At 36.4% G+C, this 17,532-nt stretch overlaps 1 protein-coding gene across 2 annotated transcripts in view; it reads right to left on the minus strand.

Annotated features, from left to right (window-relative positions):
• ATPCL (ATP-citrate synthase) overlaps positions 1-17,532 on the minus strand; it is a 60,580-nt gene that overhangs the window by 3,760 nt on the left and 39,288 nt on the right. For both annotated transcript variants that reach the window (XM_071659505.1, XM_071659504.1), the window contains 11 exons: positions 16,997-17,112; positions 16,042-16,238; positions 12,951-13,110; positions 12,694-12,814; positions 11,101-11,237; positions 9,180-9,281; positions 8,568-8,676; positions 6,712-6,908; positions 3,316-3,459; positions 1,206-1,402; positions 593-669 (listed from right to left, as the gene is read on the minus strand). In XM_071659505.1, the coding sequence (XP_071515606.1) occupies positions 593-669; positions 1,206-1,402; positions 3,316-3,459; positions 6,712-6,908; positions 8,568-8,676; positions 9,180-9,281; positions 11,101-11,237; positions 12,694-12,814; positions 12,951-13,110; positions 16,042-16,238; positions 16,997-17,112 (1,557 nt within the window). The remainder of the gene's footprint in view (positions 1-592; positions 670-1,205; positions 1,403-3,315; positions 3,460-6,711; positions 6,909-8,567; positions 8,677-9,179; positions 9,282-11,100; positions 11,238-12,693; positions 12,815-12,950; positions 13,111-16,041; positions 16,239-16,996; positions 17,113-17,532) is intronic.

The following is a 17,532-nucleotide window of genomic DNA, read 5'->3' on the forward strand; positions in this document are numbered from 1 at the left end:
CTCCATTCACTCATGTCAACAAAGTGAACTACCCATTCAATATACATATATGGATCTCCCATATCAAAATTTGAGATAGATTTTTAAAAGAAGACATGACTGCAGCTGTTGTAAACAATGGTATGATAAATATGTGCTGATGTAAAAGAAATCAGGAAAAATTTTGTTCTGATTTTTAAAAAGATTACGGAATGTATAAATTTTTCTGCATATCACCATGCCCTTTGTTCCCATCTCATTTAATTTATTTCTATGTGTATTTTACCTATTGATGATGATAAAATAAAGTATGCCAAAGAAAAATCAGATGAAAATCATAATATGTTCCCAAAAATATTTTCTCAGAGAAAAGCAGGTATATATTCATAAAAAAAAAATTATACCTGTTACTGACTTACCTTTCAAGAAGAATATTTCAGTAAAAGCATAATCAGAGAATGAGAGCTTTGAAAGACTTAGGAAGTGCGGAGGAGGTAACGAATGAGCTATTCTGCTGGACCATGGTATATGTACTGCATATTAGATGCATAATATTAGACTAGTGATTATCACCACACAAAAATGGTCATAATATTTCTTGCACATTTCTTACCAATGAAGCCCATCGATCGACCAAGAACAAACAGCCCATTAATGGCACCAATGTTGATGTACTCCTCAGCTTCTTCCCTGTAAACAGAAATAGTGAATGAAATTTTAAAACCTTGTTACACCACTTTGATGCAGCAGTAAATAATGCTATAATTTCATTTTTGTCAAGCAGATTTTTATCACTGTAGATATCAATCACACATTACATGCAATATCCATCTCTGAATCCTCCAACAATGGAAAGTCAGTAAACAAAACAACCAAAACATATGCTGCACAACCAAACACATTGGTTTGGATACTTACACAGCTATATGCATATGGAAAATATAAATGCATAATAGGTCTGATTAACTTCTCTCTGGAATATGACAATACGTAAGTTTGGGAAATGTTTATTTCACCGTCCTGAAAGACCTAATGAGACACCAAACTTTATCCTTCTGCAATAATTGTTTTAAAACAGAAAGTTGCTGTCTTTAAGAAATCTCCTATTTTCCAGTACATTCCAGACATTCATGTCTACTGCTGTACCTCTCTAGCTGTAAGTCTTAACAAGAGCAAAAGTTCTGTACTTATTCATCCACTCATAATACAGTTTGTAAGTCCCTTACCGTGTGAAAGATCCTGAGTTGCGCAGTAGGTCTACAAAAGCTACTCCTATTACACCATCTACATTAAGGATGAGATTTGGTTTCTTGCTAGTCGTGATTTTTTCAACTTCCAAAGCATAGTCTAGAAGAGGAGTAGAAGGGAATTCTTTCTTGACAAAGTTCTTGATAATTTCAACCCTTTTATCTGGATTGTTTAGCTGTAAAGAAATTATATTTTTATTTCAAGACTTTCTCTACATTCATTCCAAAAGTATCAAGCTCTGGGAGTTACAGCTTTCATATTCAGTCAGTTATACAAATGAATGTCAAATCTAAGTCTGAACTGTAAAACAGATTACCAAGCCAACCTCAAACATACGAACTAAGTCACAAATCTTTCCTAATCTCGCTACTAATTCAGCTCTTCCACCAAACCACTTTCAGTGTCTCTTGAACACTGTCTGTTAGCTGGAATGAAAGAAAATGCATTTCTACTACTTTTTCCAATCAAAATGCACAAACACAAAATGTCTCAAAGATGAAAAAAATTTATGCACATGACATGGCAAAATATAGGGATTACACAAATCAAATGGAAAGTCAGTTGCTATATAGTGGATAGGAAGCATGTTAAAATGCAGGGTTCTTCATAATTCAAGACATGCAAATATGTCTTGTACATTCATCCAATCAATCGATTTACTGATCCATACATCTATTATTGGTAAAGCCCTCCCTTTTGGAATACAAAAATCTTCATTTAACACAAGGAAATGATAATGAATGTGAATGACATCCAACTTTTATAGCCCCTTGGTCTGTCTAATGATACTGAGTCTGTTCTGCCTAGAATGCTTATGAAGCAGTCATTTTGTGAAAGCTATATAAGGAAAGACTAAACAGCACATGTAAAGAAGGGATAAAATGCATACTACATAAGACAGGTAGACGTTCCATTTCTTAATGACATGTCATTATAGCTTTATTAAAGTACTTATGATACTAAGAACTAGAAGGATGTTCCACAGAATATTTATGTCATCTGCAGTGCAGCATAGTCATCAAGGGAGACATGATACAAACTTCTTTAGATACTCAAAAAAAATCTGTAAGAGATTTAATGAGTATCTGAGGTAGTTTTACAGTTATGAGTATGGTGAAGCTGAATGTTAAGACAATGGATGACTATGAACAAAGCGAGCCCACTGAAACAAAAAAGACATTTTATAGCCAGGTTTTAAGTTAAGATACATAACATCTGATCATACAGGTACAATCAGTAACTGATATTTATAAATCAACGGTAATTACAGCAAGATTCCTCTTGAAGAATAATAATTATTTACCGACTTCTGAGGTGTTAACTGATTAAAAGAATATCAAGGACTTAAAAGAACTAATGAGTATGGTTATCACTATAAAAGGAATAAGAAAGCAAAATATATAAACTGAAATACCCCAATACCAATCCAAAAAAAATTCACATCCAGTGCAACAGCTGACTGATCTGGGCATGTAAATAATGGAAAAAATGACATGAACAATAGTAAAAAAATCAACTACTATAAGGCAATATAATATATCTGCAAATTATACAAATTAGTTACCAGAAAACTATGACACAGAAAAATCCACGGGTTGTAAATTGTGGTATGACCTTATTGCAACCATTAGTGTTTTGTATACCTAATGAAAGTTTAAATATCATTCAAGTGTAATGTAAACAAATATACACTGTATAAAACAACACGTCATAAACTATTCTTGAAGTTATTTAATGGAAATGTGAGCTCCATATCAGCTGTAATCTTGAATGCAATGGACTATGAATTTTAGTCAACACATTTTTTATATTTTACCTGTGGTTCTTGTTGTCGTTGATACTTAAGTTGTTGAGACAATTCTTGAAATTTCATCTATTATCTACTGTGTAAAATACATATGCTGGCCCCCAGATGATCAATATTTTATATCAAAATTCAAAAATACAACAGAAAAGTAAAACTGAAAAATAGAACTAAATGCCACTTCATATCAAACAGTTATCTCACTGATTTTGTTCATGTAAGTAAAGTGTTTTTCTATGTCCTTATTTTGTTTTCATAAAGAACAAAAAATTTTAAGCACTTACTGATTTGACCCTATGGCCAATACCCATGATCAGCTGCCCCTTCTTACGCATATCGTTGACAAATTCCATTGGCAGCAGACCCTTATCAAAGGCTTCACTGAACTGACGAGCTGCACCATCTAAAGCTCCACCAAAGCGATCACCCTTAAAGGAATGACACATATATGAAAGCATGAAAATGTAGTACAAAAATATCTTCATGCTGCTTTTTGGTGGAGGGTGGAAGTCACACTAAACCTACTTATTAGAAGCATGTAGTATAACACATTTTCTTGAACTACACACTCTACCTCAAATGTGAAAATTTTCCATAACTATCTCAATGCTTCTTCTGACTCATTACTCTATCTTATTCTTCCTATTTTCCCAAGTGTATCTTCTTGTATATACCTAATAAGGCAATCCTCACTCACACATCTATGATAGCAAAATTCGTTGGCAAATGTTTAATGCTCTGCTTTTGTATCTTCACATCTGAAGTTGAGATGGTTGTTAACCAAAATACATGGAGAAATTTATGCATGAATGTACGAAAAGGTAAGAGGGTACTGACAAAAATATTAGGTGTATGGTATCTTAATAATCCTTACTTGTTACAAATACCATATATCTTTTTAAATAAAATACAATATCAGTATTTCACTACAATGTTTGAAATGTAAGGTAATAAAGCATGAGAAGCAGAACATGTAGCATTTACATACACTAAGAATCTGACAACTTAAAACATGAGCTGAAATACATGGAGGGATTAAACCAGAAACTGGTTGCCTATGAAATCTTGTGCTATAATCTTAAATTCAATAATGTTAGTACACAAAAGAATTACAGTTTCTTTTATATACACAACTACCTCTCTTGCTTTAGCAAGGTAGTGTCATGTTAACACTCTCTAACTATTATGAGTAATGTCCTGAAACCTAAAACTATCTTACACAGCCACAAACTACTCCATGGTTTACCACAAATGCTTCATATGCCCTGGTTTAGCTCACTGAAAGCATGTTACCCACCCTATACAAAACACTCATCCAATCCCCTAACCCAATCTCACTTCTTGCCTCATGAATGTTCAAGTCTAAATATCTCAAAACAAACTCTGCTCCATCCTTCTGTATGTTGCTTCCCCTCTCCCTTGCTCCCTCTATTTCTGACACAAATCCTCAAGTAAGCCTGTCTTTGCTCACACTCTCTCTCTCTCTCTCTCTCCATGTGTGAATATTTAAAGACAACCTGGTCAACTTACTCAATCAGACTGTGTTTAGCATTACAACTCTCTTATAGTCATTCCTCCCACAATTAACCTACCTCCCACTCATGAATCTTCAGCCATTCTTTCGCAATACATTCACCCCTTTCTTTCTTCTGTATTCAAGGCCCAAGAATCACAGCTATACAACATCAATGGGACTAGCATATCTTCAAACATATCCATCTTCCTAACAGAGGAGATCTCTCCCTTAACCTCTAACATACAACTCCTCTTTCAATCTATCTTTGCTCATTCTCTTACAATTCTGAACAATGTCAATAAACCAAGATCAACTCTCTCAATCATACTGCACTTAGTATCAGAGATCTTTTTTACAGTCGTTCCTTACATGATCATCCTGCCTCACAAGCAAGTGTCCTCATACGTTTCATTCCAAAACATCCATCCTCTTTCTTTCTGCATTTAAGGCCAAAGACAACATTGTCAGCAAATACAACACTGCTGGGATTACTGTACTATCAAAATGCCCATCTTAGTCCTAAAAGACACTGACCTATCCTCTAACTTGCTCCCTAATGCACCCTATACCTCACTTCAGCCACCAAGGAACCATTCACTGCCACATCCACATCCAGGTACTTCAAGCACTCCACTTTCCCCTAATCCTAACCTTTCAATCTTACATTCAAATCATCCTATCTCATTCCCTTATTACATCTCATTACCTTTCTTTGGTTCAAATTTACTTCCAACTTTCTCATATCACACTTACTCTCCAAAGCAATGTCATCAACTTCTGGAGTGTCTGGTTGTAAAACACTCCCAAACAATGTCATCAACATTTGGAGCTCCTGGCTGTGAAACAAAGTCATGTAGTGAGCCCACATGTAAGCAACATATTCACATCAGTACTCAAGTTTGCTGCATTTTCCAATGAATGGTATATCATGCAATATACAGGTCTTATAGGCAGTATTCTATCAGAAGTAGGTAGCCACAAACCAAGGAGGTACTACCACCTGAGTATCTGTTAAACCTCAAGAATGTCAGCCCTTATAAAATGGGTTTCAATTGCTCACAAGGTAAGTTTCCAGGAATGTAACCCATCAGTAAGTGGGAGGCCTGATACTCTATGACTAATATTTCACATTCAAAATATGCTAAAAAGTATTCTAGCTTTATAATAATTTTTTAGTACGGTCTTCCCTTATCACTGATGGACATGCACCTACAATGATGACTGAGAGGGACTCATAAGAGCAAAAATTTTTCCCATGTCTTCTTGGCAATAAAGGAGCCCTCAATAAACTACTAGTAGTATAATGAGTCAGCTGGATATTTAAACAAAAGCAAAAAAAGTTAAAATATCAAATAATGTTGCCTGCTATACCCTAAGAAAACACCAAATGATGCTGGCCACCATTTAAGGGTTAAGGATGGTTATGGAAATACTGGAGCTAAAAGTATAGTTATGTAAGCAGAAAAACTGTTACTACACTGAACTCTATGATCAATGAGAAAATTCTAAGTTTAAAAACTTACAACACTGTTATATGTTTAGCCAAAGTGTATACAGGACAGAATTGGTTAAAAATAACAGCAGTAGGGATGGATAACTTAAAAGAGTACAGCTGAAAGAGGAAGAACAGATAGAAAGAAAAATGAATATATAAGAATGCTATGTGGCATGGGGAAGTCATAAGAAAGGTGTAGTGAAGAAAGCCTTTTAAGATGGCAAGGTCACATATAATGTATGGCAGATATACTGGTCAAGAAGACATACAACTGTACAACAAAGGACACAAGGAGAAGAGGTAGACTGAAGGGGATGGACGTGATCATGGCTCAGGATATTTCAGGGGAAGTAGCTACACAAGAGACAAGGGGTCAGATGCAATGGAGGCATTTTGTGTACTAAAATAGCATAAGTGGATATGTTGGTCTCATCTGATACACTGACTTAGCATGTAAAGTCAAAAGTATGAAGAAACGTCATGAATCTTTAAGTCTATATTCCATTTACCACAACTACGATAGGCTGAGGTGTTATGTACTTTACTCATCCCATTACACTGTAAAATGATACAAGATAGACTAACAGCTGGGCAGTAGCACTTAAATTGTACCCTTCCACAAGACAATATTAGTTTATTCTGCTAAATCATATCTGGCGTAGTACTTACTATGGTTAATAATCCAGATACTAAAGAGGAGACCAGATCCTTTCCTGCTCGGGTGCAAACAATGGTGTTGTGTGCACCAGAAACAGCAGGTCCATGATCAGCAGTCACCATCAAACACATCTCAAGGAAAGTGGTTGCATAATGAGGGAGACGCCGCTGGAACCAGAGAAGAGACAGAGTTCCACCAATTCCAAGCCCTGGAAATAAGATGCATTTATCATAACTATATGATATCTAGTACATTAATCAAGTCATACTGGATGTTTAACATAAGTAGTGACCAACAGCTTGTTGTCTTTCCTCACTCAAGAGGTCTTTACAAGAAAACTTTTCATGTGAATCTGAAATCCAAACCTCTTTTCTAAACAACCTCATTCAGGAAGCTACCTCAATAATCTTTCACAGTCCATGACATGCATCTCCTGCTGAATGGCCTCATGGAGTTGCCATTCCTGTCAGTTGACCATAATATTTTTACAACAATCCCTACAGATTGTACAAGGATATCATGGCTACTAAGGTCTAACAACCTACAAAAAGAGAGCTGGATAATGTATCAAAACAAAAATAGCACTCTGCTAAGAATACATACTGGTCTAGCTCATCTGCTCACATTAATGACTTTTACCAAAGCAAAGTGAAGTTACTTTTAAAACATTCTACGTAGTTGTTTCTAAAGGATGAAAACTTTATAGTAGTAGTTGAATATACCACTAGCACTTTATCCCTTATCCCTCTTATTTGGCACACAATGCCTTGGCTAAGTAAGATTAAGCTTTAATATTTTTTTACTACCTTTTTGATTATCGTACCAACATCACTGAAAATGGTAGTTTTATTTTTTCTAATTCATTAAACAGCCTCATTTAAGTTTTCCTTGCTAAAAGAATCCTACAACTCTAGAAGTTGGGGAATGGTATAAACCTTGATTATCCACATGAGCTATAAACCCCCAAGAAACTTACATTTTTGAAAATTCTTGTCCATCTTGACATGAAGGCATCAGATGTTTTCCCTTTAGATTTTAAAATTCAAATTCACTGAATACCACATGTCTTCTGATTTCTTTTTTTCTTATGTTATCTGAGATGGCATGGGCAACTCAGGCCCTGATCAAGGCCATCCCACTAACACTTTTCCAAAAGAAGGAACAGAGAAGGGGGCCAGGTGAAGATATTCCTTCAAAGGCCCAGTCCTCTGTTCTTAATGCTCCCTCGCTAACGCGGGAAATGGCAAATAGTATGAATGAAATATATATACATACCCTAACCTGAGCCAGGCACCCATTCTACTGACCAACCCCTAGGGGTGGGTGAACAGCTGAGTTGAGTGTGGAATGACTGCCACAAACAGAATATGAACCTATGCTCTCAACCCCTGGGCAGCCTGTGGATGTGTCAATGTCATGTTTATCATAACTTTGACCAATGTACAGCCACGATGGAGACATTTGCCTCTAATTTGTTAGTGAAGGATTTGAACAATGCATAAGAGCAACATGGTCATCATGTACAGATTTAATGTGAAGAATTGTGATACACTGATGAGCTTGAACATAAGTTGCAAGAAATGTTGTCCTGACTCTGAAATGATTCATTCTGTTATATCACAGCCTATCATCAGATGAATTCAGCTTACACCGATTATTGGAATGAAAAGCCTGCAACCAATGAATGATGTTACTACATTCTGGTGTTGTTTCCAAATGAATGTTGGCCGAAAATGAAACAGGAAAGGTCATCAATGGCATTTGCTTTAATGAATGTGTTAGCTACAGACCTATTTAAAGCCAGCCATAAATATATAAATCTAAATCAACACTACATGAAATTAATTCTCACTTTCCAAGGCCTTACCTTGTTCCATGACAGCAGATATTGGCATGCCAGCATACAGAAGCTCCTGTCCTCGCTCATCACTGATTGAGGTCATAAATGAAGCTGGCTTACGAATTAAACCCAATTCCTATGTGAAAAAGAAAAATCTATCAAATTATAACACTGATATAAACTAACTGAAACCAAACATTCAATTATATAAAGTCTATCTAAAAACATTCCACTGTCTAATAAAAAAAACAATGAAAAGAAATCTATATTAAAATTCTCAGTCTGATGTACAATACTATCAAATCATTCAGTATAAGATGATGGAATTATCTCCAAGACTGAGTTAAGAAAAGAAGTTTATTCATATCCAAACACCTGTTCTTAATATCTGGAAAGATCTGCCACAATCACTTCATTGTAACCTTCCACAAAATCTGATAATTATTTTTCTTTTGAATTTTTTGGTGAATCTCACTATCAAAAGGTGAGACCAGATTGTAGTTCACTGAGGGGATGGTAAAAGAAAATTTTCAAATGCTGAAAGTGATGGGAAGAATATGAAAGAAAAACCTGAGAAACTGAAATGGATAACATTTATCACAAAGATTGGAAGACTTGCTTTCGTAATTCACAACTCACCCTGGCCCAGCTGAAGTCCATTGGCACAGTTGGAGGAGGAACTTCTTCCTTAGGGACAATGATGCCCTCCTGAAGCAGCCTTTGATAAACTTGGCTAATCTCCTGTAATGCAAGAACACCAATTATATATGGAACAATGACATAAAGCATTACTCATCAGTGAAAGCATAATATATTGGCCAAACTTCATTTCATCATAATCAGTGCAGTACAAAGGCTCAGTTTAGTTAAAAGAGATGTGTATTCACAAGTTTTCTGACTCATTATGACTATTCACAAATGAACAAGACATAGTGATGGAAACTTATGTATTTCATATTCTATATGTGTGCTACATCAATGCCATCCCAAGGATGCAAGTCTTCTTCAGTCAAACAGGGTGGTACATGCAGATTATCTTAATTCAAACCACCTTCCCAAGCTAAAAGTGCCAAATACCAAACAACCACAGATGCAATATTTACTGAAGAATCTGCATTCTAGTTAGTCTATCAAAAGTATTAAGTAGTTGCTTGTTGCCAGCTGACTACATGAAAAGACTAAGGGTTTCCTTCGATTATATACAAATGGGGTAAAGTAAGAAAGTAATATATATGAATCAAAATATGGTGATAAATGGTGAAGAAACAGGAAACAGCAAAATTTAATCATGCAAAGTATAAGAACATATGCAAAAACATGAAAGAGAGGCTTCTTGCTCCGGTGCAATATAGTAACCTTACCAGAAACTTAATTTGCCTCAAAGAAGTAGAACCTCTCTATGAAGAAGTGACTTTGCCAAAAGGCAGGACCAGCACACAGTGCTCACCACACGTTATGCTTTGTTGAATAATGCTGTTTGTTTCTGCCACTACAGTAATGACACAATTATCATTTCTGGATTCATCTGGGATTAATTTCAAACCATGTAAAGGGCTTTATTCTAAATGTTTCTATCATTTTCCCATGCATGTATCTTATTTCTCCCAGCAATTCATGGCATGGTCATTATCATTCTCGCAAGGCTCTAGTATCTTTTTGCTTGGTATCTTTTTGGTAAGTTTTATTGCATCCTTGCAGACTTAATGACTGTTTCTTCCTAACTGTGAGGCTTTTTATTATATAACATTGTACTTAATACCTTCAATTTCTTTCAGCCTTTCAAGATAGTTCTTTTGCTCCACCTTTTCAATTTTGCTTGAGGTACTTCAGAATTCCAACTTGTTCAGTGTCAAACTCCTTCACAGATGTGTGTCAAAGAAAGACAAACTACACTAGCTAGAAAACAATTAGGTATAAAAAACTAAGAAAGCAGCAAGAACTGCAATAATATATTTGGGATTATTTGTCTGTTTTGCCTCTTATATTACAAGCTTTAAAAAATAAATATAAAGATATCTTTCTATCTAAACCACACATGGACTACTGGCATTCTGTTCACAAACATACATCCCTCTTTGTCATGGATAACACTTGACAACACTTAACTCACACAACCCATTCTTTGTGACTAGATTTTCCTGCAGAGCACTATGTTCTAGCTCTGCCTTTTGGCAAAATGGTAGGATCAATAGACGGAAGTAGTAGGTAGAAATATATAGGCAGAGGCATTAGGTAGAAACATTAGGTAGAAGCAGTGGGTAGTTAAATTCGGCAGGAACATTAGGTGGAAGTGGTCAGTAAGAACTTCTGCAAACACTGTGCTAGAGTTGTCCCCAACCAGTGGCCTCTTAAGGGTGAGGCACTAAAGGATAAGAAGCAGCACTGGAGTTCACCAATTATGTAGACTATCTTGCTGTGGCCACCTCTTTGAGGGAGTTCCAGGTTGGAACAGGAGTCAGATATCAAGATAGATAGATACATATATAGATAGATATCCATACAAAGAATGTACACAGACTAAAGAAAACAAATCTGTACATAGCAAAGTGCAATAACTTACCACACCAAGTTCATCAAAACCAGCAGGGACATGGGCACCAGCATCAGCAAGAGCCCTATTCTTAGCTAGAGCTGTCTCATGATCAGCATTGGCACATGCACCAGCATGTCCAAACTGAACTTCAGAGGAAAACATACCTGACAGAAAACAGATGAAAAATTAACAATATACAATCATATATAATTTTCCAAAAGACGGAACAGAGAAGGGGGCCAGGTGAGGATATTCTTCAAAGGCCCAGTCCTCTGTTCTTAACGCTACCTCGCTAATGCGGGAAATGGCTAATAGTATGAAAGAAAGAAGGAAAGAAAGATAAATATATATATATATATATATATATATATATATATATATATATATATATATATACATATATATATATATATATATATATATATATATATATATATATATATATATATATATATATATATATATATATATTATCATCATTATCATACATATTCGCTGTTTCCCTTGTCAGTGAGGTAGCGCCAGAAAACAGACGAAGAATGGCCCATCCACTCATATACACACATACATACATAACATTCTCTCCTTCCACACATTCTTCATCGCTACCAAAACCTTCACCCTCTCCCCAACCCTGTGACTCACTTCTACTTCCATGATTCCATCTGCTGCTAGGACCACTCCCAGGTACCTAAAACACTTCACTTCCTCCAATTTTCTCCATTCAAACTTACATCCCAATTAACTTATCCTCAACCCTCCTGAACCTAATAACCATGCTCTTACCCACATTTACTCTCAATTTTCTCCTTTCACATACTCTTCCAAACTCAGTAACTAACTTCTGCAGTTTCTTACATGAATCAGCCACCAGAGCTGTATCATCAGCAAACAACTGACTCGCTTCCCAAAGCCTCTCATCCCCAACAGACTGCATACTTGCCCCTCTCCAAAATTCTTGCACTTATTCCCTGTGTGTTGCAGAAGGCAGGGCAAGGGGGCTGAAAATCCACCCCTCCAGTTTTACTTTTTCCAAAAGAAGGAATAGAGAAGGGGGCCGAGTGAGGAGTTTTCCCTCTAAGGCTCAGTCATCTGTTTTGGAACACTACCTCGCTAAATCAGGAAATGGCGAATATGTATGAAAAAAAATAAATATAAATACAGTACAATCAATGTGTACTTCCATAGAATCTATAATGCCTTCCAACAGCAAAGATTCAAACCCCCTACCATTTGCTTGTGGGCTGGGAACACTAACAAAGATAAGCTGCCCATAATAGAGAAATGGCAATGTGATCACTAGTAACCAAATACCCTTCATCTCATGTTCATGAGCAAAAGGGTCTTAACCAATAATTCCTGTCAGGCTCACAGAAGCTAGGTGCCAGTAGTTTTACTGATCTTACTGCTGCATGTTGAGGTGTATGAACACTAACAGAGTGCAATAAATGTGCACTTTGAAAGAACACATAATGCTGTCCAACAGCAAGAATTCAAACCCCTAAACCTTTTAAATTTCACTCACAACTGTCAGAAGCCCTGTCAAAATTTTAGTAGTTCATGCCAATCACTCACATGTATATATAGAAATACTGATAAAATACAAAATCTCTAACTCACCAGCACATGTCCCAATGCACCATGCAACGAGGGGTTTGACAATACGTTTCTCCTTTAGTGCTTTGCATACTTCATATTCCTCAATACCGCCCACCTCTCCCAGAAGAACTAACATTTTCACCTGTCCAATATTTGAAAAAAGTAATCTGTTAGTATATTTTTCCTCTTATGCCAGGTAGATAATAAATATCTGGAGTTTAAAAACCTATCAATATCAGTACCTGCAAAATCTGTCAATGTAATAAATTCCACTCTACCTCAGGATTGTCATGATATCGCAGAAGGTGATCCATGAAGGTAGTCCCAGGATAACGATCACCCCCAATAGCAACACCTTCGTAAACACCATCAGTGTTATGGGAGATTATGTTATTCAGCTCATTAGACATTCCACCAGATCTCGATACATATGCAACACTGTATGAAATAGGAAAAAATAATTACAGCTTCTATAAAACATATATAACACTTTAGATAATAGGAAAAAAAATAATCACAACTTCCATACATTTATATATTTGCAAACACAATAAAAAGCTTAAATTTTGAAACCCCAAAAGCCTATCTATGTAAAAATCTTAATCCTTTCATTCTTGTTTCATTTTCATTAAAAATAAGGATTAGTTAGCTGGAGATAAGGTAGGAAGAATACTACCCATTCTCTATCACCACTTTCTAAAGCAAGGACCAGAAAGAGAAGCAAAGCTAGGATTTTTCCTTGAAGGCTCAGTTCTTGGTGCTATTTTGCTGAGGTGGGAAAGGCAGGTATGTATAAAAATTTATTTTCATTATCATATATACACATATACCATGGACTTCTTTGTAAAATGACTCTGGCTTGGTGGCCAGCTATGAAACTGGCCAATCACTTTTTTTATCATTTTTATGGAGGATGATGTGAAGTATCTTCTGAGTGAGAAAATGTAACAGGACAGTATCAAAAGCTCTTGTGATGACTACCACCACTAATGCTGTGCAGAAGATGACGTTGTGGTTGGTCAAACCATCTAGGATGTGCGAGGTCTGTGTGTAGTGTGGTAGTGGAGTGATTGAGTTTAAGGCCATATTGTATGCGTGAGATTGGCATATTTTGCTTATGCTGTGGATCAGTTTTTCAGAGTATGGATACAGAAGACATGTGAAATAGGTCTGTGTGAAGAGGGGGAGTTGGGTGGTTTGGTGAGTTTTACGATTGGTACTATATTTGGAATCTTCCAGATGTCAGGAATTTTGTTTTGTGGCCAGGAGTGTTTGAAATATCTGTAAGTGCTTAGAATGCAATGGGATCAAAGTGTTTCATGTGCAAGTAGGACAAGATCTTTACGGTTTTGACTGCACTGAAAATGTCAGGGGAAAAGAAGGGTAGGTGAGCAGTTGCTTATAAGTGAATTTTGTGTAAGGTTATCATTACTTTCCTGTTTAAGAATACTGCTGGTTTGTAGCTCATTTTTTAGTAATGTTTAATGATAACATTTGTGTACTCTCTTGGTAAATGGATGTCATTGCACGGGGTCAGAAGTACTTCATGTGTGAGAGCTGCATTGGTGTGGTATGTTTAGGTCTTCTTTAACATGCACTAGAGTCTTGCTGTGGGTTTTGAGGTCCACTGTTTTGATGAAGTAAAGCTAATATGCAATCTGTTTAACAAGGTTCACAATGGTGTTGTTTAGAATTTGGATTTGTTCTCTGATTTCTAAAGATGGTGAGTGGTTTTGTCTGATCTGGCTTCTTTTTATGCAAGGTCTGCGACTAGTGGGGAGAATCTTGGCTTGGATCAGTGAACTTTCTGGTCTCGTAGTCCAAGTTTTTTGGGAGGAATGACATTACAAGGAAAAAAGTGTTCAAATAATGAATTTGGCCCTGTGAGTATATCAAGCTGATGCTAGAAAATCATTTCAAACAGTAATCATCATACTTTTGCAGGGATGTGTTCCTAATCACGGTGCACTACACAGAAAAGTCTTAAACAGGCAATTAAACATAGCTCCAATGGAAATATGTACCAGCGGCAATTCTCACCTTTAAGTGATACATAGGGGCCTCATTGGGGTACTAATAATAGCACAAATGATGGCTGTGCACTATGAGATGTTTTATGAGCAGAGTGCTGGTAGGTGAGATGAAAACTGAAATGTACTGGGCGAGATACAAATCTAACAATATTTTGCTGCAACACCAAAGTAATATGCAAAATAAGAACAAAAATAAGAAAATGAAAATTAGTTGCAAGGACAAACCCTTATGTGCCATAATTTGCTCCTATACCCTAATTCTCAACTCTTTCATGAGCAAAGGGGTCACAAATAGAAGTTGCTCAAGACAGCATCCGGAAGAAAACCTTGAGTCTTTCCTCCAAGATGCTGTTAATTCAAATAAAGGCATCATATTAAGCCAGGACCCCTTCTACGAGGTTCCTACAGCTTCGAGGACGTGTTTCAAATGAAAAGAAAGAAAGGTGCACTCCTTTGCGGTAAGAAGGTTCTCAACTAAGCTGTGCCTTTTTTTTTTTTTACCACATCCAGGCACCAATGAACACCCTTTAATAATAATAATAATAATAATGATAATTCGACGTGCTGTCAATGGATTGAACCAGGGCATGTGAAGTGTCTGGGGTAAACCATGGAAAGTTTTGTGGGGCCTAGATGTGGAAAGGGAACTGTGGTTTCGGTGCATTACACACGACAGCTAGAGACTGAGTGTGAATGAATGTGGCCTTTGTTGTCTTTTCCTAGTGCCACCTCACGCGTAGGGGGAGGGGAATGCCATTTCATGTGTGGTGGGGTGGCGACGGGAATGGATGAAGGCAGCAAGTATGAATATGTACATGTGTATATATGTATGTCTGTGTATGTATATGTATGTATAAACTGAAATGTATAGGTATGTATATGTGCATGTGTGGGTGTTATGTATATACATGTATATGTGGGTGGGTTGGGCCATTCTTTCGTCTTTCCTTGCGCTACCTTGCTAATGTGGGAGAGAGCGACAAAGTATAATATAAATAAAATAATTTTTTTTTTTTCATACTATTCGCCATTTCCCGCGATAGCGAGGTAGCGTTAAGAACAGAGGACTGGGCCTTTTTTGGAATATCCTCACCTGGCCCCCTCTGTTCCTTCTTTTGGAAAATTAAAAAAAAAAAAAAAGAGAGAGGGGAGGATTTCCAGCCCCCCGCTCCCTCCCCTTTTAGTCGCCCTCTACGACACGCAGGGAATACGTGGGATGTATTCTTAATCCCCTATCCCCAGGGATGAATAATAAATAATAAATAATAATAATAATGATAACTACAACAATATCAAAAATACTTTTCTAAGTTAGGCCCTTAAATGAAGTACAAACCTTCCAGGTCGATAGAGTTTGGAGTGAAGAATATTATCCATCATGCCTCCAGTATTTCCAATCTTGAAACACCCTGGCTTGATTCCACCAACAGTGGCTGGTCCAATAATGGATACTCCTTTCTCATTGGCTCTCTTAATTAGAATTCGTGTCAGGTTCTCTGGGATTCCTTCAGCAATGATGGCAATGGTGCGGATCTGAAAACAAATGATAAGCAACATTAGAAATATAACATGTATGTAAAGAAAATCAAAACTAAATCTAGACTGAGTTGGAATAAATCTAACTCTTCTATTATGTAATATCAAAACACAGAATGAGAAATCTGCTTTTGACTTTCAGATTTTTTTCTTTCATATATATATGTCAGTCAAACTCCTGATTTACATTTTCAACCCCATCTTTTCACAGTGTGAATAGTCTAAGACTTTCCATTGTACATATGACATAATCTACAATATGACACCTACGAGTGACATCCTTTCCCGTCTTATAAATGTCTGGTCATCCTTTTTAAGGGACTCTGGGGAGACTTCTTATGATGTTGCCTCTTTCAAACCAAGTGCAAAATATTTAGAGAATCCTTATGTCGAGCTTAGTCACACTTAAGCATGTTCTGTTTACACTTGGAGACTATGTTGATACTTGGTTCAAAGTAACTATATAGTATCAAATTCTCATAACATATTATTGTTTCTCTGTCATGTTCAGTACCAAAAGAAGGAAACCATGTCAATAATCATAAAGTTTGAAATCTGAAGACTCTATTATGTTTCTCCTTCACCCCAGTCAATTCAGACTCATGAATATTTAAAATAAATATCTTGAAATGCAGCTGATAAAGACTTTGTAAAAATAACCTAATATAATGATTTATAAGGCTTTCAATGTAAATGACATTAAAACATCAATATCGATTAACTGTATATCATTACAGTAATTATTACTAACAAACCTGTGGGAAAGACAGAGTGTCTATGGTAGAATCATAGGCAGAGCGTAGAGAAGCAAAGTTTATGAGAACATCTGCATCTGAGTGCTTCTTCATGGCATCTGCCATGCTCTTGTACACTGCAATAAAAGAAACATTTTGCTATCATTGTTTTCTTCTTACACTTCTTGTAAAACCCACTTCCACATTCACAGAAAGTTGGTACAACTAGTTCCCTAGAATAATTTTATCTTCTAACACTTAAGACCCAATAGCAATGTCAGTTTTTTCTTTACACATAATTCCCTTTCCTGCACTAGCATGATGGTGTTAGGAACAAATGAACAAAACCCTCATTTCTAAACACCTAGTCCCCTAATGTCATTCAAAATTTTCAGAAACCAGAGCCTGTCAGCCACAACCGTGCCTCACAGATTTATCCATGATTCATCTTGACCTCTTCCTATGCCATGATTCAGGCATGTTGCCCTCCATACAACACAGTGATCCAATTAATTTCATCTAAGACATGCATTGTTCACTACTAAATGATCCAAGCA

This window comes from Panulirus ornatus, chromosome 68, assembly GCF_036320965.1.
Source record: "Panulirus ornatus isolate Po-2019 chromosome 68, ASM3632096v1, whole genome shotgun sequence".
In the NCBI taxonomy this organism is placed as follows: Eukaryota; Metazoa; Arthropoda; class Malacostraca; order Decapoda; family Palinuridae; genus Panulirus; species Panulirus ornatus.